The following is a 27376-nucleotide window of genomic DNA, read 5'->3' on the forward strand; positions in this document are numbered from 1 at the left end:
CCAGATATCAGGAAATATGTACACAAAGAAACTTGTACTAGAGTGTTCACAATAGTTTTAGTTAGAATAGCTCTAAGTTGAAAATATTTATAAATTAGAGTAATACAATAACATAATTGCTTAGTAATGATTAAGAAAATATCAGATAATGCAATAATAGATTAAGCCAGTGCCATACAGATTACATGAATTCATATATGTGAATTTTAAGAATAAGCAAGTCTAATCTATTATAAGAAATAAGACTATAAGACTAGTAGAAATATATATATTTTGATTTGGGTGGTGACTAATTGAAACAAATTGAAGTGTGCATTGAATAAACATACTTTTTATTGTATAGAAGTTTTACTTCAAATTTTCTTTTTTATTGGAAAGGCAGATTTATTAAAAAAAGAGAGAGAGAGACACAAAGATCTCCCATTGTTGGTGCACTCTCCAAATGGCCACAATGGCCAGAGCTGAGCAGATCTGAAGCCAGGCGCTTCTTCCAGGCCTCCCACATGGATGCAGGGTCCCAAGGACTTGAGCCATAGGCCACTGCTTTCCCTGGCCACAGGCAGGGATGGGTGGGAAGTGGAACAGCTGGGACATGAATCGGTGCACATATGGGATCCTGGTGCTTGTAAGAGCAACAATCAGTAACTGAGCCATTGTTTTGAGCCTTATTTCACTTTTTTTTTTAAAGCCTATGAACTTGTCTACATTGTGAAGGCTGTAACTATTACTGAACATCCCCTGGCAGGAGTGGGTATTTAGAGTAAGTATTACAACAGAAAATTATTGGTGTTGTTTCTGTCAGTAAATCGGTGTTTTTATTTGGCCAAAGCATATTTTATTAATTGGCACGCCAGAGAGAAATAATCAAATGTGGATCAATAATCAGACATGGGCTTTGTCATTTGGGGAGTGAACCAGGAGATGGAAGATTTCTTTCTCTCTCTCCCTACCTTTTAAATAAATAAAATCAACGCCAAAAAAAGGAGGTGTGGGATGACTGGATAGTAAAAGGGAAAACGCAGGTCAAAGAGAGGAAGGAGAGAAGGGGAGGTGCAGAGGGAAGGCGAGAGGGGAGCAGGAATAGGACCCTAAATGCACGGAAGGGGTGGTTCCTGGAGCCTCCTGCGGCTCCATCTGACTCCCCTGGGGAGGTTTGCCCCAGGAGCCCAGAGCAGCCCTGACTGCACAGATCGGAGGGAGTGCTGAACGCCCTCCCCAACCCCCACCGCCAGAGACGCAGAAACAGCCTGTGTGATTACAAAATAGATGCTGTCTCCAAACCTCATTCCAGGAAGCAATTCAGGGAGAGCAGACATTTGGGCTGACTATGATTATCACATTTGCGAGATGGCTTGTAATAAATGTCTGTTTTTCTCCAAAAATATGGGGAGAGCTAGTGTAAGAAATGGACCCTTAATAATTGAGAGACCAAGCTGTTTGCCCACAAATGGAAACTTCATTACATGGCTGGCTTCTACCCTAGGGATTGGGGGAAAGAAAAAAGATGATGTCTGAATTGTTCACCATCCCTCACTCCCCCCACCGAAAAGAGAAGGATTGAATCGGACGGGGCATGTAGAAGGAATTCTACCTGGGCCCTAGCTGCTCATGTGATAAGCAGACAGAGTGGGCAGCAGACCAGTGCAGGGGAAATGCAGCATCATGTTTGGAATGGTGTGGTCAGGCAGCCTGAGACCCCCCTCCAGGGTCACCTGGGACTTTGGACAAAGTTAGTCACCTTGCTGATGCTTCAGACTCCATATCTGCCAAATGGATGCACTTCCTCAAAAGCACCTTCGAACTCATTTCTTGTCAGGGGGATGTTGTGTTGCTACTGTCTTCCAATACAGTGAGTCGCTAAAAATCTTCAATTAACAGAAATGAGATCCCTGGTGGATGAGATCGCCTTATAGTTTTATGAAGGATTTTCCTGGCTTGCTTCTGCTCTCCATCTGTTCCGAATCTCTACATCATTCTGGCATCAGAGCAATGCTTTCTAAGGAATCTCTTGATTCCAGCTTTAAGGATGTTTTAAACAAATACTTTTAGAACAGATAACTTAGCATGCTGCAGTAACATGAGTCAGCAGGTTCTCCGTCACAGGGCCTCTGCAACAGAAAGGTGACAGGTAGCTCCAGAGGCCTCTGCCTGCTTCTGCTATTGGAATGTGCGTTGTGGGAATGACAAAATCAAAGTACAAGTTGATAAGGTACCCAGTGGACTGCCAAGTATCTGTAGATAATAATCAAGGAGTCATTGTCAGTCTCTTAATACGCTCAGAAGCAGGTGTGTCTTGAGCTGCCCAAGGGGGCACTGAATCACAAGGTGGTGGTGCTGATTATCAGCACACTAATCAATGACACCACTCCACCTCAAAGTTGCAGCTGACCCTTCCAGAACTCTGACTGGAGAAGGAGGTGAAAACGAATTATTATTATATAACTATGGGGTTTTTTTTTGCTTGGTAGAAGAAAACTTTCAAAAACTAAGACCCATGAGGAGGCAGGTGAAAAACTCCTTTAATGGTTTGAAACTGTTGGGCACAATGGATGCTGAGCACTTGCTCCTAGAGTTCTCTGTGATGGTTCAGAAAGTTAGGCTTTAAAAAAAAAAAAAGCTTTATAAACCTAGGGAGCAGTTAGACACTGCTTTGTAATCTTTCAAAAATAAAACTGCGAGGGAACGCTACTGTGGTTCCCTGTGGCCAGGGAACAGACTTTCCATATATATTTCTGATGTGAAAGTTCATTTGGATGAATCAGGTGTGGACTTTCTAACTCAAGCAAATGCTTAGCTGTAATGTGAAGGTTTTGCGATTAAGACTTGCTCAGATGTGAAGTTTCCCATCCAACATGGGTACATCAATAACCAGATGACAATAAAAAGCAGGGTTTTGGTTTTGTAAGGCGCTGGTGAGGTAGCTTGGTGGCATAGGGAAGCTGTGATGTCATGACTATCTTGTCATCTATGGAAAGATAAGAAGTATTAAATATTGAAGCTAGCCTGATTTTCATTCTGCCTGTAGAACAGGAAGAACCAGCAAGAACCAGAGCTGTGAAGTCACTTTCATCCCAAGATCTACAGTCATTCATCTTCTACTGGGATCTAGAAAAATCCAGGGTCTACCCCCAGCTGTGGTCAGTTTGATTTACTTGCTGGAGTTCAACATGCTTTTGTAATACTAAAGAGTGCTTTGGACATCGATCGGTTTAAAAAGTTCAATCTTGAGTTAATTCCCAAAGGGCAGAGTCAGAGCCAGGTATTAATGGGGATTAATGATGGCATCATGATTCGATAGCAGCAAAAGACTGGGGTTAAAAATAAATGTGTATACACCTCGAGGGAACTTGAGAAGTCCAGGCTGGTAACAGCATGAAGCACTGGAATTTTAAAATATGTGATTATTATTGACATTTTCCTCATCTCTCACCTTACAAATTTACCTATTAATGCTGTCTTCTTTTTTTAGTTATAATGAAATCAGATTGTCATGGAATTAGATGGCCAGCATGGCATTTGTGATGCCAACACCCTAAACTGGAATGCCAGTTTGAGTCCTGGCTCCCCGCTGATCCTCCAGGGTTAGTAGATAACGGTCCAAGTACTTGGGCCCTGCTACTCAGCTGGGAGAACAGGAAGGAGTCAGATACACAGAGAGAGTCCTGGCTCCCCGCTGATCCTCCAGGGTTAGTAGATAACGGTCCAAGTACTTGGGCCCTGCTACTCAGCTGGGAGAACAGGAAGGAGTCAGATACACAGAGAGAGTCCTGGCTCCCTGCTGATCCTCCAGGGTTAGTAGTAGATAACGGTCCAAGTACTTGGGCCCTGCTACTCAGCTGGGAGAACAGGAAGGAGTCAGATACACAGAGAGAGTCCTGGCTCCCTGCTGATCCTCCAGGGTTAGTAGATAACGGTCCAAGTACTTGGGCCCTGCTACTCAGCTGGGAGAACAGGAAGGAGTCAGATACACAGAGAGAGTCCTGGCTCCCTGCTGATCCTCCAGGGTTAGTAGTAGATAACGGTCCAAGTACTTGGGCCCTGCTACTCAGCTGGGAGAACAGGAAGGAGTCAGATACACAGAGAGAGTCCTGGCTCCCTGCTTATCCTCCAGGGTTAGTAGTAGATAACGGTCCAAGTTCTTGGGCCCTGCTACTCAGCTGGGAGAACAGGAAGGAGTCAGATACACAGAGAGAGTCCTGGCTCCCTGCTGATCCTCCAGGGTTAGTAGTAGATAACGGTCCAAGTACTTGGGCCCTGCTACTCAGCTGGGAGAACAGGAAGGAGTCAGATACACAGAGAGAGTCCTGGCTCCCTGCTGATCCTCCAGGGTTAGTAGTAGATAACGGTCCAAGTACTTGGGCCCTGCTACTCAGCTGGGAGAACAGGAAGGAGTCAGATACACAGAGAGAGTCCTGGCTCCCTGCTGATCCTCCAGGGTTAGTAGTAGATAACGGTCCAAGTACTTGGGCCCTGCTACTCAGCTGGGAGAACAGGAAGGAGTCAGATACACAGAGAGAGTCCTGGCTCCCTGCTGATCCTCCAGGGTTAGTAGTAGATAACGGTCCAAGTACTTGGGCCCTGCTACTCAGCTGGGAGAACAGGAAGGAGTCAGATACACAGAGAGAGTCCTGGCTCCCTGCTGATCCTCCAGGGTTAGTAGTAGATAACGGTCCAAGTACTTGGGCCCTGCTACTCAGCTGGGAGAACAGGAAGGAGTTCCTGGTTTCCAGTTTCAGCTTTGCCTGGATCTGGCTCTTGGGAGCCATCTGGAGAGAGAGCTAGAAGATGTATCCCACCACACCTCCCCCGCCGTGTGTGTGTGTGTGTGTGTGTGTGTGTGTTTGTCCCCTTCTTTCAAATGAACCAGTCTTTATTTTTTAAAAATATCATGGAATCAGGTAGTTGTCAATATTGGAATCCCATGAAATAAACTTTCATTGGGGCAATCTGTGTTCTGAATTGGAAAACCAGCTCCCAAAGAGCCTACGACATAGGTGTGCTTTTGGTGACTGGCCATGGTGGTTTTCACCATTCTAGTCTATGAATAATAGAATAATTATCGTTGTTTTGAGTCCTCTCTGGTCAACTACTTTTCTAACTTTTTTTTTAAAGATTTATTTTTATTACAAAGTCAGATACACAGAGAGAGGAGGAGAGACAGAGAGGAAGATCTTCCGTCCAATGATTCACTCCCCAGGTGAGCCGCAATGGGCTGATGCGCGCCGATCTGATGCCGGGAACCTGGAACCTCTTCCAGGTCTCCCACGCGGGTGCAGTGTCCCAATGCATTGGGCCGTCCTCAACTGCTTTCCCAGGCCACAAGCAGGGAGCTGGATGGGAAGTGGAGCTGCCAGGATTAGAATCGGCGCCCATATGGGATCCCGGGGCGTTCAAGGCGAGGACTTTAGCCGCTAGGCCACGCCGCCGGGCCCTACTTTTCTAACTTTTGAGCTCGTATCTTAACACTTATTAGTCTAACATTTAATTCTGAGAAAAGTTTGAGCGAAATCCTGGAAGCTTTCTTTCCGATAGAATCCTTCGCTCATCTGCATCAGAGACTTTGCGTGTTATGTTGAAATTTTCTATTTACTATTCTGCCTTCTCCATCAGAGTGTAAGCTCTGTGAAGACATAAAGTGTTCAGTTCACAATTGTACCCCATGCGAAGTCTGGAATAGTCTTAGTAAATAATTGCTGAATGATTGAGATGATATTGAGTGGTTTCACTGTTATTACAACCACTTCCACCAGCACCATCATCGCCACCTCCATCCCACTGTCACCATCGCATCATGAACGTCACCATCACCACCACCAGTACCACCTTTGTACTACATCCGGTGCCTACGCCTCTTGGGAAACTGTTTACTCAGGGACCCAGAATCTCTGGCTGCTTAAATTCTTGGACTTACATCTTTCTCTGCCTATTCCCCTATTTCAAAACTTGCCTATTCTGTGCTCCATTTCCTTGGGGCCTTGTTCTTTTCTGGAAGGGCAGATACTGAGTTCGATTCAACAATTGCATTATTGGTAATAACACGTTGGTAGTGGCCCTCAAAGGTAATATGGTCTGGAAGTCAAGACGGTTTCCAGTACCAGAGCATACATTTATTTGTTGCATGACCTTGAGTGAATGACATCACTTCCAAGGGACTCTCCTTCCTCTCCGGGAAGATCCCTGGAGACTTTGCCGACTTTCACAGGCAGGCTGTGTGCTGGGAAGTGAGACATTCATGGCTCCGCAGCGACCAGGCAAGCCGTAACCTGCACTTAACAGGCCACTGCAATGGCTGCATCATCTCTCGGGGGGTTTCTCTACCCATAGTCCCTGCCAGATCCAATCAGCCATGGGCAGAGAAACAGGCATGGCAAGGTAGCCACCCAGCAGTGGTGCCATGCCATCACCACTGCCCTTCCTTCTCCCTGGGATCATGCTGTTCTTGTCACAAGGTGTCATGACCCAATTGTTTTGATAGTCGGCCTGCAGGCTCAGAGTGCAGGGCTGGCTTCCTCACAGCTATTTAGAGCTACCAACGAAATGCTTCATTAATGCCAAATGGATGGAAAAAGTTTTCAGATGGCAAAAAGCAGCATCCTTAACTTCGCCTGGCCTGTTTCCTGGCACATTTCTGGGTGAAGGCTGTTACATTATAAATGAGGTGGAAAGAAAACAGCCATCAATCAATGTAATTTACAAAAGAGGAGGAGGATTTGGGGCAAGGTTTTTATTTTTTTTCCAATTTTCTCTCTCCTCTCTCCCAGTTTTCTCTCTTCAATCGGTGTCTGGTACAGCGTCAGTAGAAAGATATCACTCTGCATTTAGAAGATATTGTTTGAAAGCTGGCTTATGTAAGGTTATAACATCTCCGGTTCAGTCTCTAGACAACGAGATTACAGGAGTTTAGGGCTTTCTCTTGAGAAAAATGCAAGACCCCAAGGTTGTCTAGGTTGTCATTAACATTTCCAGCTTAGACCTCCAAGTGAAATAACAGCAACTCCAAGTAACAAGAGAAGATGCTGAATTTATAAGGAACCAACACACAAGCATGGAGGGCATCGCTCTGAAGAATGAAGCGATGTTCCTGGGAGAAAATCTTTGTGCACACGCAACAGACAGGGGACTAATATCCCCGAATATAAAGCTCCAGAAAGACAACAGCAGCAGAAGTGAGGCCTGGAGGAGCCGATGTCTGCATCCTACCTCAGTGTGTCAGTATGAGTCTTGGCTGCTCTGCGTCCAGTCCAGCTCCCTCCTGATGCTCCAGGAGAGCAGTAGATGATGGCCCTGCCACCCAGCTGGGAGGACAGAGCCTTGGACAATACAGCAGAAGAACCAGAGACATGAGGAGTGAAAACCAATTGGTTTTAAACACATGAAGAGGACAGACTGTCTCTGTGGGCAAGAGGTTTGCACAGGTCAGCGAGCTGAGTGAGAGGACTTCGGTGCCTCGGTCCTCACCATAGGTCAGTTTTACTCCTAGGGGGTTCTGGTAGTAATTACAGACATTTTTAGTTGTCACAGCTGGTGGGGAGAAAGGGATTTTTGGCATCCCCTAAGTGGAAGCCAGAATGCTGCTGACCAGCCTACAATGCACAGGACTGTCCCACACAAACAACAGTTACCCAAGGTTACACACACTGTATCCCAGAGATGCTTACACACAGCCCAGACTCATCTTGTCATTAGAAGTCCGGCACAAGTTAGTTATGAGCTATGCTTTTTTTTTTAAGCCTCAGATACCCTCCACCCCATCCTGTTCACTGGTCACTAATTGCCAACCTGTGGGGTTAGAATTGGCACAGCGTACAGATGTGTCCTGTAGAGCCTTCTCTTTAGGTACTACTGTGTCTTGTCTCCACTCGGCTCCCTCTCTCTGGGTACTTATTCCCAGAGTTTCCTAAACAACTTACTATCAGGAAAGTTCTATCTTCCTTCACTTTCATCTCAGTCAGTGTGAACTCAAGTCCATGTGTTTGGCCTCCCTAGAGAACTGGCATGTCCAATGTATTTCTGACTCCCTTGACAGAGGTTTGCAGCCTCAATGGCTTGGCTGGGGAGTGTTGGGTAGAGACTTAGAAAACCACGCAGCTGCCAGGGTGCACCTGGAAAACTCCCATAGTTTGTCTAGCTGGGAGCTGGGACTGAATTGAAATCAACACAGGTCCGCACGTGGGTGGCAGGAATTCAGCCACTCCCAGGTCCGCACTGGCAGGAAGCCGGAGACAGCAGCCAGAACCAAGCTAGAACCCAGGAACTCCGGGAATTTTAACTGCCAGGCTGAATTTGTTTTCTCAGACAAATCTCTGAGATACGTGAAGATCCACGTGTGTTCTTTAAATATATTCAACAATTCCATATGAAATTTCTAGGATTTGTGAGCAGTAGAACTGAACAATGAAAAAATAGATGTCCCCCCCTTTGTATCATCTTTATTGAGCTTTTGAAGGCTCAATATTTTAGTTTAAAAAAATCATAACTGATTTGGGAAAGACTCATAGAGCTATTGTAAGGGTTCGAAGAGACAGCAGAAGTGTGAGAGTCCTGAAAGCCATCAATGTTGGTGCATATGTAACAATGGCATGCTGGAAACAGGGATATGGCTTCAAAGGACCACAACAGGACCTCTGTCCCTTCACACTCAAGAGCTGTTCCAGAATAAAATCGTCCCCAAAACCAGTCCTCGATTGTCTGCTTCTAAGCCCTGTAGCTGGGTTCTGTATTTTCAACATGAGGACTTCACAGGGGTCGTGATCACTAGAACGTCACGGCTGTTGTGCTTTTTCACTTCATTCCTTCAGCTCTGCACAGCGTCTGCTCGGCCGGATGCCAATGGAGACAGCATGCAGTTCTCCAGCCCTCGTTCGCTCCCCGCTTGCGTTGGCTTGTGATAGGCAGCAAGGTCTGGGTCAGAAAAGCTGCGCACAGCGTGTGAGTGAGCTCAGCCTGCGCAGCGCGCCATTGGGGCCTGCTTTAGAAGGAATCCATCGTATTCCACCTCTGCTAGCTACCGGCTTCTATTCTCACAGAAAGCCTGATAGCGTAACTTCTAAGATGAGAAAGCAGGGCCTATTGCCCATATTGCAAGAAAAACAGTGACAGAGTGTGGTCTCATACAAGCGTCTTCCAAAGTTTCTGAAAAACGCATACCCAGAAAAAACAGCGCACAGATCTCCTTTGTATTGTTGCATCAAAATAAGCTTACCCTTGGTTTCTAGTTTCCCATGAATGTTTTGAAGTTCCCTTGTGTAATTTATAAATAGCTAATTATAGAGTTCCAAATTCTTTAGAATTCACTGTCTTTTTCGCTGTGCAACCTAACTCAACGCCAAAAAAGCAAAACAATGTCTCCACGTGTTAGTCTCTACCTTGGCTTTGTCAGATCCACCATGTCTTTTTAAAAAAAAATTACGTGTGGCTTAGTTCTTTTTGAAACATTGATTTCAGAATGGCTTTACATTTACAGAGCAAATTTGTGAAGTACTGCAAGCATTCCCAAATACCCTACACGTCCCCTATGCCAGCCTCTTGCATTGGGCTGACACAGTTGTCACAACTACTGTCCCACACTCAGTCTCCTCTACTTGCTTTACAGCCAATTCCCTCAATCCCCTCCAATGATGCGAAAACCTTCCTTCTTCAAATGTAACCAACACCATTCACTTCATATCACCCTCAGACAAATACTTCTACGTGGATACTATTTGTTTTGTCTTACTTGAAAGAATACATAAAGCAAGCTCAAAGATAGAATTCCGTCAAGTTAGTTATGTTTTGGAAAACTGAGGGAACTTGCTAGTATAAAACTTTTTTTTTTTTTTTTTTTTAGTATTTGTAAGACATATTACTCAACTTAATATTGCTTTAGGAATAGTCTGCCCCTAAACTGGATTTAATGCACTTTTCTTTCACCAAGTACTGGCTCTGTGCTGAGCACATCATAATGGAGTGGGCCTGGGCAGGTCCAGACATCATATTCAGTCCCCTTCCCTCCTCAGATCCCAACTTTCCACTCCTGGCGGTTCTAGCTCCTTTTCCAGCAAGCTTTTGCATTACCAGTTTTCTACTCTGCAGAGATGTCTCCAGATCTCCTATAGAGGACAATGTGAAAAGCAGAGAAAGTCTAGATTTGGACTTCACAAAGCTTACTGTTACTGTTGCCGCACTGCTTCCTAACTTGTGAAACGGTGTAAGTAATGCCCAGTCTACTTACCTCGTGCTATTACTGGGAAGTGGCCATACCCATGGTGCAAATGACAAAGCCGTGGGACTAGATACAGTAATTTCTTAATTCCTATTAGCACTTTAAACATGCAGAAAAGTCTGTCTTGCACATAATTTTTATGCTCCTTGATGTATGATCATTTGATTATGATCAATGGACCTTTTCATTGTCACTTCTCAGTTCCTTGGCCAGGGGAGAGTGGCCTAGGAGTTAAGGCACCACCTGGGATGCCCACACTCCTTGCTGAAGTGCTTGGGTTTGAGTCCTGGCTTGGCTCCTAGTTCAAGCACCCTATTAGTGCACACTCTGGGAGACAACAGGTGACGTTGTAGTTGGGTGACGCTGCCCACATGGGAAGCCCAGCTTGGCCTGGCATACTCCCTGCTTGTAGAGAGCATTTGCGGCAGGATACCCCTGTCTTTTGGTTTCTCTTTATCTCTCTTCGCTTTTCAAACAAATAAAATAAATCAATAGATTTGAAAGGCAACTATAAACTGATAATCATATGCTAGATTATACAAAAAGTAGAGTAACTGGTCAACAGTGTGAAATCTGTCACGATTGTTCTGAAGTCAAAGTACTGAGATAAGAACTTTGTCTTTGATAGCACAGCGTAAGTCCAGCTAATTCAAGAGCTACACTGGATGTCACAATTCACCACCCTAGAAATAAAACCTTGCTAAGTGAACTCACTGTTTTGGCAATTCTTAAATGAACTGACTTCCACACTGAGTACTTAGAAGTGGTTGCTTACCATTGCAGAGCCGACGCGGCTGACCTTAATGGGATTTCCTCTGCCAGAAAGATCCATTTGCGCCCTGTCCATCACATACAGGCAAGCATCAAGGATACCTTCTTCAAACTATTGGTGGTGGGGAAGAAAGAAAAATTACTTCATCTCTACTCTACAAATAAGATATTCTCAGCTTCAGGTAAAAATGAAGCTCTCATCTAATGTTTAGAACTGTGCTATTTCCTGGGCCAGTATACTCATCTCCCAGAAGCTTTAGTAACCAAGATCAGAATGAGAGAATGGTGACATCTTCCTTTGTTTTTCAGGAAAGTGAACAAGAACATGAAAGCAAGTCAATGAGAAGCAGAAGCAGCAGAGCGCTGACGTACTGAGGAGTGTGAGCTGGTTCAAGCTTCCTCAGAAAGGCGTGCCAGTTAATTGAGATGGCCAAAGCAAATGGATGAATAATTTGCCAAAGCTATAGATTAGAGGTCTCAGAGGCGACACCAAGTCCCTGCGCATCCTGAAAATAAGTGGATCTCAAGGGCATCACAGGAAAATGCTTCAGGCTTATTGAGCTTGCACTACAAATAGCCAGAGACCTTAAACAGCAGGCATTCCTCTAAGGTTTTCCCTCTTTTGAAACAGCAAAGGACCCTGAAGTTAAAGAGAGGGAAGGAAGGCCTAGAAAGTAGATCGCGTTATTGCAGGGAGAGCAATATTGTCAGTTTAATTTTGTTAGAAAGAACTGCTAGTCAGGCATTACCAGAACTGTCTCAAGGAGGGAATAGAGACAAAATAGTAGCATGATAGTGAGATGAATTCTACCCACACTATACCTCCTGGGTTAGTTCAGAAACCTGGTATACCATCTTCCCAAACACCCAGAACAGACAAGACAATCTTACTGGCGATTTCCCATGGAACTCTGGATTAAACCCTGCTAGGATACCTACTCTGCATAGATCTGAAACTATTGTGATAAGCAGAGCAATGGGCAACTTTTTTAGATATTATTTTTCAGATATAGAAACAAGCCATTCTTCCGGTTTCTATCAAGCAGCATCTCTCAGTTGTATTCACGGCATATGGCAGCAACTAAGCGGAAAGCTAAAAAGCTGGTCCAGAACTCTGACAACCATCATGGCTGCTTGCTATGGCAGAAGGACCCAAAACAATGGATTCATGGAATGAAACAAGTCAAACAATGTCTTCACTCCGAGGCAGGCTGGCCAAGGATACCTGCACAGCTCTCTCTGCTGTCCACTTCGGGGCCCTTCCTTTCTGTTAGCTACCTATAGACGGTTCCATGGGGGCTGCTGCAGAATCTCACCTAAAGGCTGGGGTTAAAGGACCTAAGCAATGGACCAGATAACAGAGTGATGAGGAGGGCATGGCGCCACAAGGCCAGGTAGGAATCTCCGAAATGTGCAAGCAGAGAGCACGTAGCACGGCAGGATGGTGGGCTCTCCATGGTATGTCATTCTCCGCAGTCACTGAGGCTGGTGAGCAAGATGGAAGCTCATGATGACACGGGCATCAATGACCAGGATGAATCAGTGAGTGTTGGACACAGAGGGAGCCTATGTGGAAGTCGAGGGAAGGTTTAGAAGTTAAGTATCACGTGAGCTGGCACAGCTAGGTCCTCCGAAGTCTCTGGTTACCCAGAGGCATGATGTGCCCTCCAGTCATCTCTGCCCAAATGGCGGGAAATGACACACTCACCTCTCGTTTTGCCAATGAAAAACCATTTGTTTACAGAAACATGGGAAAGTGGCATTCATTTGCTCCATTGTAAACGACTTCAAGCTGACCTACTATGAAATGAATCATCAAATGTTACTATCAAGACATTCACTTGCGGTGGCTGCTGATGAAATGGCTTACAAAAGCTCAGTGAACCCTCCTTTGAGTAAATGGTTACCTTCTGTTCTAATTAGCTGTATCTTAGACTAGCACTGTTGTAAAAAAAAAAACCAAAACATTCTTTGAGTTGGACGCACACCTCGCCGTCTTGGGTTGGTCCATTCTAGCTTGAGTTAATGAGATTTCAATGCATGTAGATGTCACGTTTTAATAGGAATCTTAGATCTCTCTTTGTGGTGATATCCAAGGACGTGCGGTTTCAGCTGATAAGTTATACAGTCCTCCTCTACTCCTACGTATGCTATCTTGCAGTGTCAGTCAAAGAAAGAAACCGTGCTTGTCTCCTACGACTAAGCAGCACCCTGCAGGGATACAGGTGGAAGATTACTAAGTGAGAGTGTCCTTGGCAATGACAAATGACCAGCGGCTCACCTGACCGTAACTCCAGCTCCTACTCTTGATGTCACTGACGTCTCCATAGAAGATCACCCCGATGTCGTTCAGAACGTACTCCTCCTTCTCCTTCTCGTCCTCCAGGTACACAGCGTCCTCTGCACCAGGAGGTGAGCGGGAAGACCATCAGTAAGCCACACCACCTTCAAACCCTCACATGTTTACTTTGCTTTTTATCTGCAGCTGAATCAATTCAGTGGAGAAAAAGCCTTGCTTTACCAAACATAGCTGATTTCCCAGTTTTGTTTTTAGCAAAGATGAATATAATCAGCATCAAAGATCAGTCTGCTAATAATGACGTTTGTCAGCAGGGTGCTGACACGCTGTGGCTTTTGACATTGCCAGTAGCCCAATTAAATGGACATGTTTCATCAAATGTCTTATGATTCCTGTACAGCAGTGGTTTCAGAATCAAAATTCTGTAATGCAGATGCAATTGCGCAACACAGATCATGAGTTAGCTTCCGACAGATCAGACAAGACATGCTGAATTGAAAATAATCTTTCCAACCAAATCTGGGACACAGAGGACTGTAGCATCTTCCGTCATGCCTGGCTTGTGGTTGATCACAGAGGAGCAGGAAGGCCAGAGGTGGTCTCGTTTTAACAGAAGGCTCCCTATGGATGTGTTGGGAGGGGTGTGTCTAACCAACCTCCCTGTTGGGATTTCTGAGGGCTTGGCTTCAGTCTCAGAAGGCCACCTTCCCAACCACTACAGTCCTTTACCTCTGGCCCCCCGTGGGAGCAGCACAGCACCTTTGACAAGGGCTGGGCCATGCAGTGTGGGCCATACTCATTTCAACAGAGTCAATCCTGGCTCTCAGTAGGGACATAGGCTATTGGGCTTCTCTGGTCCGGATCATCTGCCATTCCCACCGTCTTTCTAGGTCCTTGTTGTCATTCTCTGATCAAGTTTTTAATCAGGCTATTATTTTAAAGATTATTTTAGTTTGAAAGGCAGCATTATGGAGAGAAAACAGGCAGAAAGAGCTTCCATTCACTGGTTCACTTCCCAATTGATCACAACTGCTAGGGTTGGGCTGGTCTGATGCCAGGAACCAGGAGCTTTGTCCATATCTCCCATGTGGGTGCAGAAACCCAAACACATGAGCCATCCTCTGCTGCTTTTCCAGACCATCATCAAGGAGCAGATGGGAAAGGGAGCAGCCAGGACATGAACCAGCGCCCATATCACATTCCAGCACCGTAAATGCTGGATCTTCTACGACATGGTGCCAGCCCTTCACTCTCTTTACAGTAGCAATGTTCAATTTTGGCCCGATGAGCAGTGTCATCTGGGGAGATTTTATAAATCCTGATATGCATTCAGGCTGAATTTCAGATTCCTTAAATCAAAACCTCAGGGGGATGTGGGGGCTAGAGAGAGATTTTCAGAATTCCCATGCACCCCACACCTGCTTCCATGCAGATATGCAACCAAAATTGAGAACCTATAGCCTCTAACTGCTCAGCTCATGGCTCAAAGAGCAGCAAGTTTAGTATTGCCTGGGATTGCGTGAGAAAGGCAGAATCAGGGGCCTCCTGCTAGACCCACTGAAGCTGTCTTCACAGTTAACAAGATCCCCAGGGGACTGGTGTGCAAAAGAAACGGTGAGAAGCAGAGCTGAACTCCACGGGCTCAGATCCCTGTCCCAGACTGTTGGGATTTTCCTTGAGCCTATTGTCAATTCTCTGGTCTCTTTCACTTTCTGGTATCTCTGCCTGGCCTCCTGCCTGCTGTTTGCATGTTTGTGCTCCGAGTAGAATGTGCACACACATGTACACGCCCCCCCCACACTTACATACACAGTTTGCCCTTCAAAATCCTTGGATTCCAAATCTAGACTCAATCAACCACAAATAAAAAACATCAAAAAAATCATCTCTGCTTAACATGTGTATGTTTTTTTCTTGTCATCATTCCCTAAACAACATAGTATAGTAACTGCTTATATTACTTCACACATGTGTGTAACGTCAAAATAGTTGCAAGTACGTAAGAGAACGTCATTAGGTTTTACATATATAGGTGTGCACACGCACATGGATAGTATATAAACATCGTATTATCTCATGTAAGGTACTGGGTGTCTATGGATTTTGGAATCCTCAGAAACTAACATGTGGATAGCAAAGGATACGTTGTACCTCAGCACCCCATTCACTATACACATGTGAAGTGTATGAGTTTATAATCAAGATAACAAGCTTCCTCTCCACCATGCCTTACTGTAGGCCTTGAAGGAAACTCATTATATACATACTGAGTGTCTACTGGATGCTATCAAAATGTTACCAAATGAAAGGCTACTGGGAATTTTTATATTTTTACGATGGAGATTTGACTGTTGTGATTACCAAAATTAAAAAAAAAAAGGCCTTAGCCAAAAGCTTATGAAGTGCTGATTGTAGAAACAGGATCTCCTTTTAAAAGCAGTAAGCTCTGGGAATTTCTGAAGAATGAGTCGCAATGCTTTCCTTTAATTGGAGATGTATTCTGTAAGATATCAGGGCCAGAGGGACCAGCGCTGTGGACTAACGGGTTAGACTGCTATCGACAGCACCAGCACTCCGTATGGGCACCAGTTCAAGTCCCAGCTGCTCCACTTCTGATCCCGCTCCCTGTGAGTGCACGTGGGAAAGCAGCATAGACAGTCCTAGAGCTTGAGTCTCTGGTCCCCACGTGGAAGACCAGGAAGGAGCTCCTGACTGGCTTCACCCTGGCACTGTTGCAGTCACGTACGGAGTGAATCAGCAGATGGCGGGGCTCTCTCTGTCTCTCCTTCTCTCTCTGGACCTCCTTCAAAGAAACAAAAATATAAAAACCTTTCAAAAAATACATTAGGGCCACAATAACTCAAACAATTGATATAAAGACAGTTTAATGGATCAAACCAGCCTAAGAACAGATATGACTGTCTCACGGATCTTGCTGTCTATGAAATTAGTGTGTAACGAAGGAGCTATCAAAAAGAATGATTAAGTGTTCGTTAAAAATGGACTGTAAAGGAAAAGTAGCATTTCTATATGTCAAAAATAAAGTAGAAATTAATTTTGAAAAGATCGAAAGCACAGGAAATGAAGAGTAAATAAAAGATGTTTTTGATTGCTGGATGAGGAAGTGTCATCCAACCAAAAAAAAAAATTAAAAATTACAAAAGAAATTATCAATGCATCTTACTTGGTGCAAATGTAAATTTTTTGAATTTCATATGTAATGAAACTTAAAGCATGTGTGAAACTAGGGAAATATTGGAGGACGTTCATCAGATGTGGAGAATTCCAATAAATTGATGAGAAATATTGCAAGGTACATTCAAAAAGTTGGCAAAGGAGGGCCCAGCATATTAGCCTAGTGGCTAGAGTCCTCACCTTGCATACACCAGGATCCCACACAGGCATCGGTTAGTGTCCTAGGAAAGCAGTGGAGGACAGCCCAGGGCCTTGGGACCCTGCACTTGTGTGGGAGACCCAGAGGAAGCTACTGGTTTCAGATCAGCTCAGCACTGGCCATTGCCGCCATTTGGGGTGTGAGCCAGTGGATGGAAGATCTTTCTGTCTCTCCTTTGTGTAAATCTGCCTTTGCTATAAAAATAAATAAATAAATATTTACAAAAGGAGTTAGCAAAGGAAAGCTAGCTCATAAGGGAGAAGATGTGAACGGAAAATAAATATATGGAAACTTCAGGTAGTAATCTAAAGACTATAAACTAAGGCAAAAATGAAATATCACTGTTAGCTATTGGCAAACGTACACATATACTTGTAATGTGTGTGGATTTAGACTTACAGTACTCAACAACAATTAACGTGTGCTGAATTGCCAGTCTACTGCTGAGATTTTAGCTGCTACAATATTTTGAAAAGCACCTTGGCAACTATATCAGCAGCTTCAAAAATATCTAGAGTCTTTGATCTAGAAGATTATGAATCTATCAGTAGAAATAATTAAAAGGCACATCAAAAATGTATATATGGAGTTTGTTCATCACAGTATTACTTAAATATACTGCAGGAAACTGAGAAAAACAAAAATGGAGTGCTATCAAGAAAATCACTGTAATTACCTGCCAGTGACATTGAATCGTTGCACGTCTTAATAATTAAAAAAAACAAAACAAATCTGATGGTGCAACTGTAACCCACAATCATTCGAAAGAACCTGCCTGTCCTGGTACAGAAAATTCTGCAGAACATACTGAGTGAGAAAGTACAGGTCCAAGCAGGTGTGGTACAATCTTAGTGGAGTAGCGATACTCATAGGACTCTGTCAGAAAAAGTTGCAGCAAACTATTTGGAACAGACCACTGATGCCTCCCCGCACCCTCCGGGGACATCTTGGGACTGAATGTTGGTGAAAGAGCAGGTTCAGTTCCCATCTGCCCAGATGTGTCTGTGTGTATTTGAAAAGAATAATGCATCCAATTAATTGTCAATAAATAACAAGTTACTCACATTGACTGGATAGAAATATAAGAAAATGTTAACAGTTGGTGTCTCTGAGTTGTTGATCTCTGAGTTCTTTTTATGCTTTCACTATTTTAATTTCTATAATAAGACTTCTGTCACCAGGAAGAGTGTTTATTCAAAAGTGTTTGCTTGGAACTATAGCTACCTATTTAATAAGATGTCAACAAGCCTAGTTTTTACATATGCTGTTTTCTCTAAGAGCACTAGAAGTGTACCTTTTTATGTGGAAACCTACTTTCCTCATGGAAACCTACTTTTCCCCTTTAAATCCCAGTATACTGTCAGCAAAACAGGCTGGAGTAAGTCATGCATGTTGAATATGCTACGAATACTGCGGTAGCATGTACCATACTGTGTAGAGATGTCTGCTTCATGCAATTATTTACGGGACAAGCATGTGTTGGTGCAAATGGCAACAGCTTTCAGAGTGCTGCATGGACTCATTAAAACCCACAACGTCCTATGAAGAGGGTATTCCTGCTTTGTAGATGAGGAATTCAAGGCCAGGAATGAAAAACGTCCCAAGGCCATCTTGCTAGAGATGAGAAGTCAGTCCATGAGCAGGAGCCACCTCCCAGTTCACCTGTGAGCTGCAAGTCCCAGCACTTGGTCCCTGGATGCCCAGCACTCGTGGAAAGTGCGGCAGGTGCAGACAGTATTTGGAGCTCAGAGAGGGAGAGAGAAGTCCATGATCATGAAAGATTTACCTTTGGGCCTTGGGTTATTATTGATGGGAAGTTGTAAATTCAGGTGGCAAACTTAGAACAGGGAAGAGTTCTGCATTCCACTGTCAGACCACCCCCTTCCTTCCAGCAGCGGAATTAAATCTCACCTGAGAACGGGCAGACAGAATCATGAATCCTCAACAAGGCACACCAGTCAAATGGGGAGCCTCGATCTTCATTTTACATTTATTTATGATTTTAAAAGAAGATTGAGGGTGGAGAGCGGTGCTTTATCCCCCCTGCTTTGATTCAGATCTGTCACTTTAAAATACAGTTGTCCAAAACCTAGTCTTAAAAAAATTTTTTTTATATCACTATGGAACCTCCAAAAAATTCCTTATGTTTGAAAGGCTAATAAGAATAGGAATTGTAAACATTTTCCACTGGAGTTTCCTCTTGTTGGCTTTTGGGTGTGAGTTTTGGTTAAGTTTTTGGGATTTCACTAGCTCCAGGGTTAGAGTGGTTCCCCACCTGACAGAATGCAGGACTCTGCTAATAAGAACGATGAATGAATAAATGGCTCATTATCCCAGAAACCCAATGATTTGGACTGTTATAAGGCAGCTATTTATGATTACATGGGGGTATGCTGCCTCCCCCTCAACAGCAAGAGGCATGAGAGGTGTTCAGTCCAGAGGAGGAAAAGCAGCACTGTGGACCCACTTTCAAGCCATCAGCAGCACAGTCCTCTCAAGAGCCAAAAGACAAGGCCTGGCCTCCCTGGTGAATCTCACACTTGACCTTCGTGCCCATCTCTGGCACAGCCACCAGGCCTGCACAACACCCTGTAAATAAGCATGCTGCCAGGGTGACTAACCGTTTGTACAAGGCAAGTAGTAAAGATTGATGATCTCATTTGTTTTTACTGTTTCTCTACTGGACATCGTAGGACAATTAAAAAAAGAAACTTCTGAGCTGTGAAATCTTGGGACTCACTTCTAAGACCAGTTTCAAGTACCCTTGGAAACTGGCATGGGCCTACCAACCCAGAGAAATTAGGAATTTATAGCAAATATGTGAAAATAATTGCCGAGGTTTATTGATTGTAGCATCTGTATGGCCTCTTTGGGAGAACGAGTGTCATTCATCACCATCTGGCATGAAAATACCCTTCTGCTTACTTAACATGCAGTTTTAAAGCTGAAGTAAGTTCTATTTCCAAATCTCTTAGGCTCGACCTACCAAGGCAAGCTCAGGAGCCAAAGGACATGGAGCCCTCAAATAAGACAGCAGTCCGAACACCCATGTCTCGCCTCGGAGGGCCAGCTCCTGATTCTGTCTGTCTGCTAACACACATCCTGGATGTGAGTGGTGGTGGCTCAGGTAACTGGGTCCTTGCCACCCACATGGGAGACCTGGACTGTCTTCCCAGCCCCCGGCTTCATGCTCTGGCCTTTGTAGGCACTCAGGGAGTCAAGGAGTACATGGGGCAAGCTCAGTCTGTCTTATTTAAAAAACCAAGCAAGCCGACCCCACCATGAGGGCTACCCAGTGTTTCCAAAGGACCCATGGTTAAAATCAGGGTGTAGTTTTGTTTCTAGTCATTTACTAGGAATCAAAGTTTGCCCTTTTATGATGGCAAAATGCATCACCGTCTCAGTAAAGGTGGGCGGTGTAGAGCAACGTGCTTAGGAGCTCTTCCCTTCATATAAAAGCTAAGCATCACCATGAAAGAGGAAAGATGCGTGTTACCCACAGGCAGTCCCTCTCGGAGGGAGCGGCCTCATTGGCAGAGCCGACATGACTCCGGATGGCTGTCAGCATGATTTGTTTCCCGACTCCACATAAGTCAGAAGGGGCGGCAACCTCCAGCGGCGTGTGCTGCCGGCGCGTGAGGAAGAACTTCCTGTCTCTGAGTGTGGGGAAACACTGGTACACTTAAGGAACAGGATTTCCAGAGTTGGCATTTTATGCTGGAATGTTCCAAAGCCACTGCCTTCCTCAAATGGCTTCATATAGACACCCCTGAGCCCTGTCTGTGTGTACTCACCCCACAGTGGAAGGAGTCCATGAAACACAGGCCAATTTTTTCCTCAGCTTTGGGATTAGGGGCAGTTCTTCTTGGGCTATGTCAGGGTACATACTGGCCTGAAAAGTTTATTTGATTTGTGCTAATTTACTAGTGTTGCTGGTGAAGGACTTTTTTTTGTACTTTTACTTTAGATATCTTCAGAAACTAGACTATTATTCATGAAGCAATTCTACAAAGAAAATGTCAGAGCTTCCTCGTACATATGCTCTGGGGAAGCCTGAGCCCTTGTTGGCAGACTTTAATTTTTTTTCCACAGAACATTTCCCTTTGATCTTAGTGCTATCAACCTGGTTTTATTTTTGTTTATTTATTTTTAAGGGCAGGACTTTCCAACATTGATAGCTCATCATAGAAGCTCCCCGGCTGGCCATTCACTTGTTTCTCTTGCTACACACAAGGCTGGAGATCAATGCCTTCTGTTTAAACATAAAAGAGTTTAATCTGAGGGTCAGGACACCTACATTTCAGCCTGAGTTCGTGCCCTAGCGTTCTTCATGACCTTCAGAGATGTATATGACGACAAGGAGCCTGCTTTATTTCTTGAAATATGAGCCTAAGAATCCACTCCGTCTTCCCAAGTGGTGCTTACCAATTCAGTTCAGCAAACATTCATTAATCACTTCCTCTTTGCCAGACATGGTGCCTGGCTGAATGAGACAGGCCAAAGACTATGCTTTCCAAAACAAAAAGCAAAGGAGATATTGGCTACGCGCAGACTTGAAGAGTGGGAAATGTTCCACAAGAAAGAACCAAGAACTGCTTGCCTTGGCAGTGAGTGTGATCACGCATTGGCTGTGCCAACTCTGTCCTTCCTAGAAAACCCTTGTAAACAGCCCTGGAGTTTGAGGCTGGGGTCATGTCTATGCGCTTGAAAAGGATGTTTGCTTTCAGCTCTCTGGGACATCTTCTGATTGCAATTGCATCTCAAATCATTCTCAATTGGTAGCCAAAGGATGAAACAGCTTCCAAGTGATTCAAACACTAGAAAGTGTCTGCAGGGAATATGGTCGAAGGTCTCCCATGGATGTCTGAGAGTGGGACAGCACTGGCCTCCAAAGATGCCGTGCTTCCTACTGGATGCGCCAAAGCACTGCTTCACAGACCAGAGTCCATCTGTCCTTCCTGTGCCTACTTTACATCCTACGCTGAGGCTTTGGGACCATTACTCAGTAAAGCAGTTACTTGGACAAGAGCGCTGTGGTGCCACGAGAGTTCTAAGGGTCTAACAGGAAGATATGCACAGTGTGACAGACCAAAGGGACAAGACGGGACAAGATTTCCTCCTATGACTGAGAATAACTGATAGATTAGTATGCTTGGAATTTTCCATTTACTACTTAGAATGTTGTTAACTGTCGGTAACTGAAACCCTGAAAACCAAAACCATGGGTAAGGGGGATTATTATATAGACTATTTTATTAAAATAATTCTTATAAATTTCACATAAATTTTATTGAGATTTCATAAAAATTCAACTAACCAGACATTTGATTACCTTTGTTATGTGAGTAGGATTCTAGCAGTTAAGACAGGTGTGGTTGATCCCGCTGGAGTCAGAGGTCCCTATTCTAGTACTTTCTAGCAGTGTAATTTATTTATTTGTTTATAAACCCTAATAGCTCCTGTGCAAAATCCTTGTTATTAGCTCAATGAAGGCAAAAATGGGATCTCCTTCCCTTCCGCACCCCACATCCCCAGTGCCTATTGCAGTACTGTCTTTCAATGTTTGCGAATGAATAAATAATGTGATGTACTATGCATGGGTAGTAGTGTTGTCGCAGCATGGGGAAGACATGCTGTCAATGTTTATGGATTGGTGGATGAATGGCTCCAGCCAGAGGGTATGAGTTCTGATCAACACCTCCAAGAAAAGTGGATATCAGTCCTTGCTCCTCTGGCAATTCCAGTCCTGGTGAGTTAGTCCATTTTGTACAGAAGAGTTCTAAAGATCACATAAAATTTCAAAGCAAGAAGTCTAAGGATACATTTTGTAACAAAATGCAGATGAATCATATTTCTTTACTATTAAAAATCCAAGATTTTATGAATGTATTGATATGCTTACATTCATTTAAATGGATTTCTTTGCTGAAAGAAGAAGCAAAAGTTACCTTGAATGGAAGAGGTGGGGATAGCAAATGCTGATTCGGTGTCAAGATGCCAACAGAAAGAGAACAATCTACATACACATCTCTCTCACAAACACGCCTCCCAAAATTCATCTATGCTTCTGACATTTTTCAAGATGGTAAGTCCCAAGTCTCCATAGCTTATCTGGGATGTTAGGGTGCAGTGAGCCCACAGGTGCTTATCTGGAATTGTTAAGCCAACATAGCAAACCTTTATTTAACACCCACTGTATGCTGGGCACAGTGTGCTGGATGTCAGGGAGATAGGCTGGATGAGATAAAGGAGAATCTTGGACAGCCTGGGTAGAAAGGAATCAAGATATGAAGAGAAGACTTTGTGAAAATAACTGGTGCCTAACTGGATGTCACGGCTAAATACCTGCCAGGTGTGCTAGGCACAGGCTTCAGAACTCTCTGGTGCTAATGCTAGGCTACCAAACTGGGAAACTGTAAATTTCAATAGTGAAATACATTCAAGAATTCATAACAAATGTCCATCCCACTTCTGCTGCTTTTGTGGGTACGGTCTGTCTCCAGCATGCTAGAGGACAGCTCCCACGTGGGATGGGCCTGAAGTCTGAGTAGCAATATTCTCTTAAAAGCCAAGCAATAATTCTTGCTGCATCCCCTCCTGTCCTCACTAGTGTGGGATTGCTATTGATTCCCATGAACGATTTAGTGATTAAGGAGGATAAATGGCCTAGGAATGCAAAGCGGACTGCAGGGCCCCAGGAATGCAGCAAAACCTTCTTCCATCGGGAAGAGCTGTGTGTGCTGCTGTGGCGTTCGACCGTCACCATGCTGCAGCTCTCCTCCAAGTCTGGTGTGTGATGTGGCCACCATCTTGTTCACCTAACTCCCAAGGGCAATTTTTGAGCCTTATCTTTTTCTTTAGCTCCCTTGTCATCTTTCCTCTTTTGGCAATGTTACCACGTCTCTTGATCTACTTCCCAGGTGCTCCATTGTGTGCTGGCACATGCAAGCCCCAGACTGCGACTGGGGCTACATTAGTTCTGGCTCTGTGTGTGTGTGTGTGTTGGGGGCAGTGTTCATAATTCAGATCTCCTTTCTAGAATATGCCTTGATTGCTAGGCTGAAAACCCACACAGTGAGTGTGGCTAAATTCTTCCATTTCACAAACATCCCCTGAAAAAAATCTCAGTGTACACAAAGATGAGGAGGCAAAAAGACATTCTCTTACAAAGTGGCATCATGATTGTGCTTGAAGAAATGAGCTTCAAAAAAGTATGTGGTCCCTAAAAGCATGGTTGTTGTGGGAGACGCAAGAACAAATCAAGTCTTCTGCATCCCTGAGAGTAGAAGAAGGTAGAGCATTTGCTTCGTTCAGGAAAATCTTTAAAGAATAAGGAAAAAAGATAGGTGGAGAGAAGAAGCAGCAAGGTGAAGGGAGACGGGTTCAGGCTCAGGGGAGAGTAAATTACTCTCCCCTGCTGTTGTCATGTTGTTTTGTGCTGACCATGTAAACCAGTGGTCCTCTGAGTGGAGTTCGCCTATGAGCATCAGCATCATCTGGAACTGGTTAGACACGCGGGCGCCCAGGTCCAGCCTCTCAAGAGCTCCTGAAGAGTCACCCGCCTTCAAGGCGCTGCAGGCGATCCTGCTGCGCTCCAAGTTCAAGACCCGCTGGAGTCAACCCTTCTACCTCTCATACTCTACTGCAGATGGCTGTTAAGTGCCAGACATTCAGAGGTGCTTTGTGTGACCATTTCTGGGGTTGTTGTCTATGCTAACACTTAAGAAGGGTGAGTAGCGCATGGATCTAGGATTTCTAGAGGTAGTCTTGGCCAAAGAGCACATGGCCCCCAGGAGCTGCAGAATGGATGGGCTTCTACAGACCAAGAGGTCATAGGTCTTGGAGCTGGAGAGCAGGGAGGATCCACCTGCCACGCTCTTCTGAGAGGCTTACTGTGCTCTGCCCCGTGACTCCTCCTCCATTGCCACCCCCACTTCTTCCTTATTCTCAACAAATGACTGTGTTATCCTTCACTGAGAAGAAAGAGCCACCAAATAGCAGTAGCCTTGCTATCTTTCCACTGAATCCAGAACATCTTTACCCAGCATTGCCCTACAGCACCCTTGTCTCAGTGTGGAGTGAACAGTCTCACCTATCACCAGCCCGCCACTTCTTCCCTGGATCACAAGCACTCCGGGCTTTTCCTTCTAAAGGCACTGTTTCTCAACCTTGTCTTCAAGAATCACCCACAGAGCTTCCCCCAAATACCCTGCATCCCAGCTTCCTTCCAGCCAAACTACAACAGAACTTCGCCTGAGTGGGGTAAGGAGACAACACCAGCTTGTGCAGCTTCCCAGATGATCGCAATGTGCAGACAAGGTTGTGAGCTACTGCCTTGCCCTCGGCAGCATGCTCTTCTCTTCTGGGTTCGTCCTCAAGACCACAAAATCACCCCCACTCTCACACATCTTTAAAACATTCCCAGGAGGCACCGTAATGTAGCCGGTTAACCCCCTGCTTGTAACACCAGTCACTCAGATGAGAAACAGTTTCAGTCCTTGCTGCTCCACTTCTGCTTCACCTTCCTGCTAATGCGTCTGGGAGGCAGTAGATGGTGGACCAAGTACTTGGGTCCCCCGCACGGATATGAGAGAGACACAAATGGAATTCCTGGTTCCTGACATCAAGTCAGTTTAGATATGGCTGCAGTCACCATTTGGAGACTGAACCAGTGGACTTTCTCTCTCTCTCTCTCTCTCTCTCTCTCTCTCTCTCTCTCTCCCTCTCACTGTCAGTGTTTCTCAAAAATAATCTAGGCTCTGAAGGTACTGGTATTATTCTTAGCTTGTATCCTTTTAGCTTGAAAGAGACTGTTCTTTTTAAGAAGACCTATGGCTCCCATACTTCCACAAGGTATGACCTCTTTCTTGCCTTATCCCACCTAATCAACACAGTTCAATGCAGGACTCTTGAATCAACGGCTGCATTGATATTCAGGGTCTTGTGATTGCCTCGCATCCCTCCGACTTCTCAGGCCCTTTTTCTGGCTTTTTCTCTGTCTCAACTTTGTTGATGATCCTAGATGCAATCCACTTATCTCAGTGTCTTCTTGACATTTTTTAGTTAGAGGTCTGACAGATAACATTAACTAACATTTCCCCACACTGCTGTCAGTTCCACATTCAGACCATAGCCTCTGCATACATCCCCCCAGCCCCACCCAAGATTTCCCCACCCGGAAAGGGCATCATGACCCTAGTAGTAGGGCATGTCAGACTTGAGAGAGTAGTTCTTGGCTTCTCCATTTCAGCTTCACACGCCTTGTCATCTATGCTACAAATAAGAATAGGTTTTTAATCTGCTCCCTTCTCATTTCCACTACAGTCATTGTGGCCCATCTATCTCCAGTTTTGTTTGGGACCACATCTTCCAAACTGCTGTCTTTGACTTGAGTCTCACATCCCTCTAATCCTTTTTATGCAAGAAGATAACTAGGTGCGGTCCCTCTATTGTAATGCCAGATCTAGTGCAGGGACAATGTTACTTCTATGGCTTATGAACAAAGACACTTGGCAGCTGCTCACCACAGACACAACCAAAGACCTCCTCAACAATTAGCAGGTGCTCTCTGTTTAAGTCAAAATGTCATTTTCAGTTCAAGAGGAGTGGTCACATAAAATGGAACGCACACATACATGTGTCCCATCAGGCACAGATGATAGAAATGGTATGAACAATTCAAGTGCACATGAGCCGTATCATTTTTTGTAATACTCCAGAGAGCTGGATGGTTATATGAGGCCCGTGCATTTCTTTTTGTAATGCAAAGAAAATCAATAGCAAACTCTGGGTTTATTTATTTAATAACTATGGATTTTAAAAATATGAATTTCTTGAAATAGATCACCTCAGCTTCCTTTGAGAATCCCTTCTCTCTTAGACTGCTAAGTGCTGGTGCCAGTTTCCCAGCCTTTCCTGTCTGCACAAACAGCATCCCATCATCCAGTTGTGCCCTTGCCTGGCCAAGGAAATGCTTGTATGTATAACAGTTTGTCTTTGAAATACACATGGCTCAGTTATCATTCCCTGCTACTGCCCATCGTGGACATGTGTCTCAGGGAGACTTGTGTTTGATGCAGGATGACAAGGGTGGGCAGGCAGAGAATGCATAGAGTACGTTGGTGTTATCTACGGTGATTATGGGGGCAGACAACTCAAAGAAAGGGTCTGTAGCATTCAGGTTTAGCAGTTCAGATCAATCCTTATCTATATGCAGCTGTCTGAAACAGAAGTCATGCAAAGTCAGCTACAATAAAAAAAAAAAAAATTTGGAAGACACTAGAGAACAACGCGTGTTGGAAGGATGAGATGAAATGACTCTGTCCCCGGGTCTGTGTTGTGGCAGCATGGACTAAGCTGCTGCTTCCAACACTGGCAGCCTATGTTCAGCACCAGTTCAAGTCCCAGCTGCTCAGCCCCCAGTCCAGCTTCCTGCTCATGTGCCCAAGAAGGCAACAGAAAATGCTCAGCTGTTTGGCCCCTGCAATCCACATGGGAGACCCAAATGGAGTTCGTGGCTCCTGACTTGAGCTTGGCCCAGCCATGAGGAGTGAAACGGAGGGTGGAGGATCTCTCTTCTCTCAAACAGACAAATCTTCAGGGGCCGGCCCTCTGATGCAGCACCTGAAGCCAGTGTCTGCAATGCCGTCATCCCATATGCATGCCCTTGGAGACCTGGCTGCTTCACTTCCTGTCCGGCTTCCTGCTAATG

At 44.7% G+C, this 27376-nt stretch overlaps 1 protein-coding gene across 1 annotated transcript in view; it reads right to left on the reverse strand.

Moving 5' to 3' along the window:
- The window catches only part of F13A1 (coagulation factor XIII A chain), a 140388-nt gene that overhangs the window by 72355 nt on the left and 40657 nt on the right, over nt 1-27376 (reverse strand). The window contains exons 5-6 of the mRNA XM_004598616.2: nt 13254-13372; nt 10977-11084 (exon numbers count right to left, since the gene is read on the reverse strand). Of these exons, the coding sequence (XP_004598673.2) occupies nt 10977-11084; nt 13254-13372 (227 nt within the window). The remainder of the gene's footprint in view (nt 1-10976; nt 11085-13253; nt 13373-27376) is intronic.

The sequence above is a fragment of the Ochotona princeps genome, chromosome 1, assembly GCF_030435755.1.
Source record: "Ochotona princeps isolate mOchPri1 chromosome 1, mOchPri1.hap1, whole genome shotgun sequence".
Taxonomy (NCBI): domain Eukaryota; kingdom Metazoa; phylum Chordata; class Mammalia; order Lagomorpha; family Ochotonidae; genus Ochotona; species Ochotona princeps.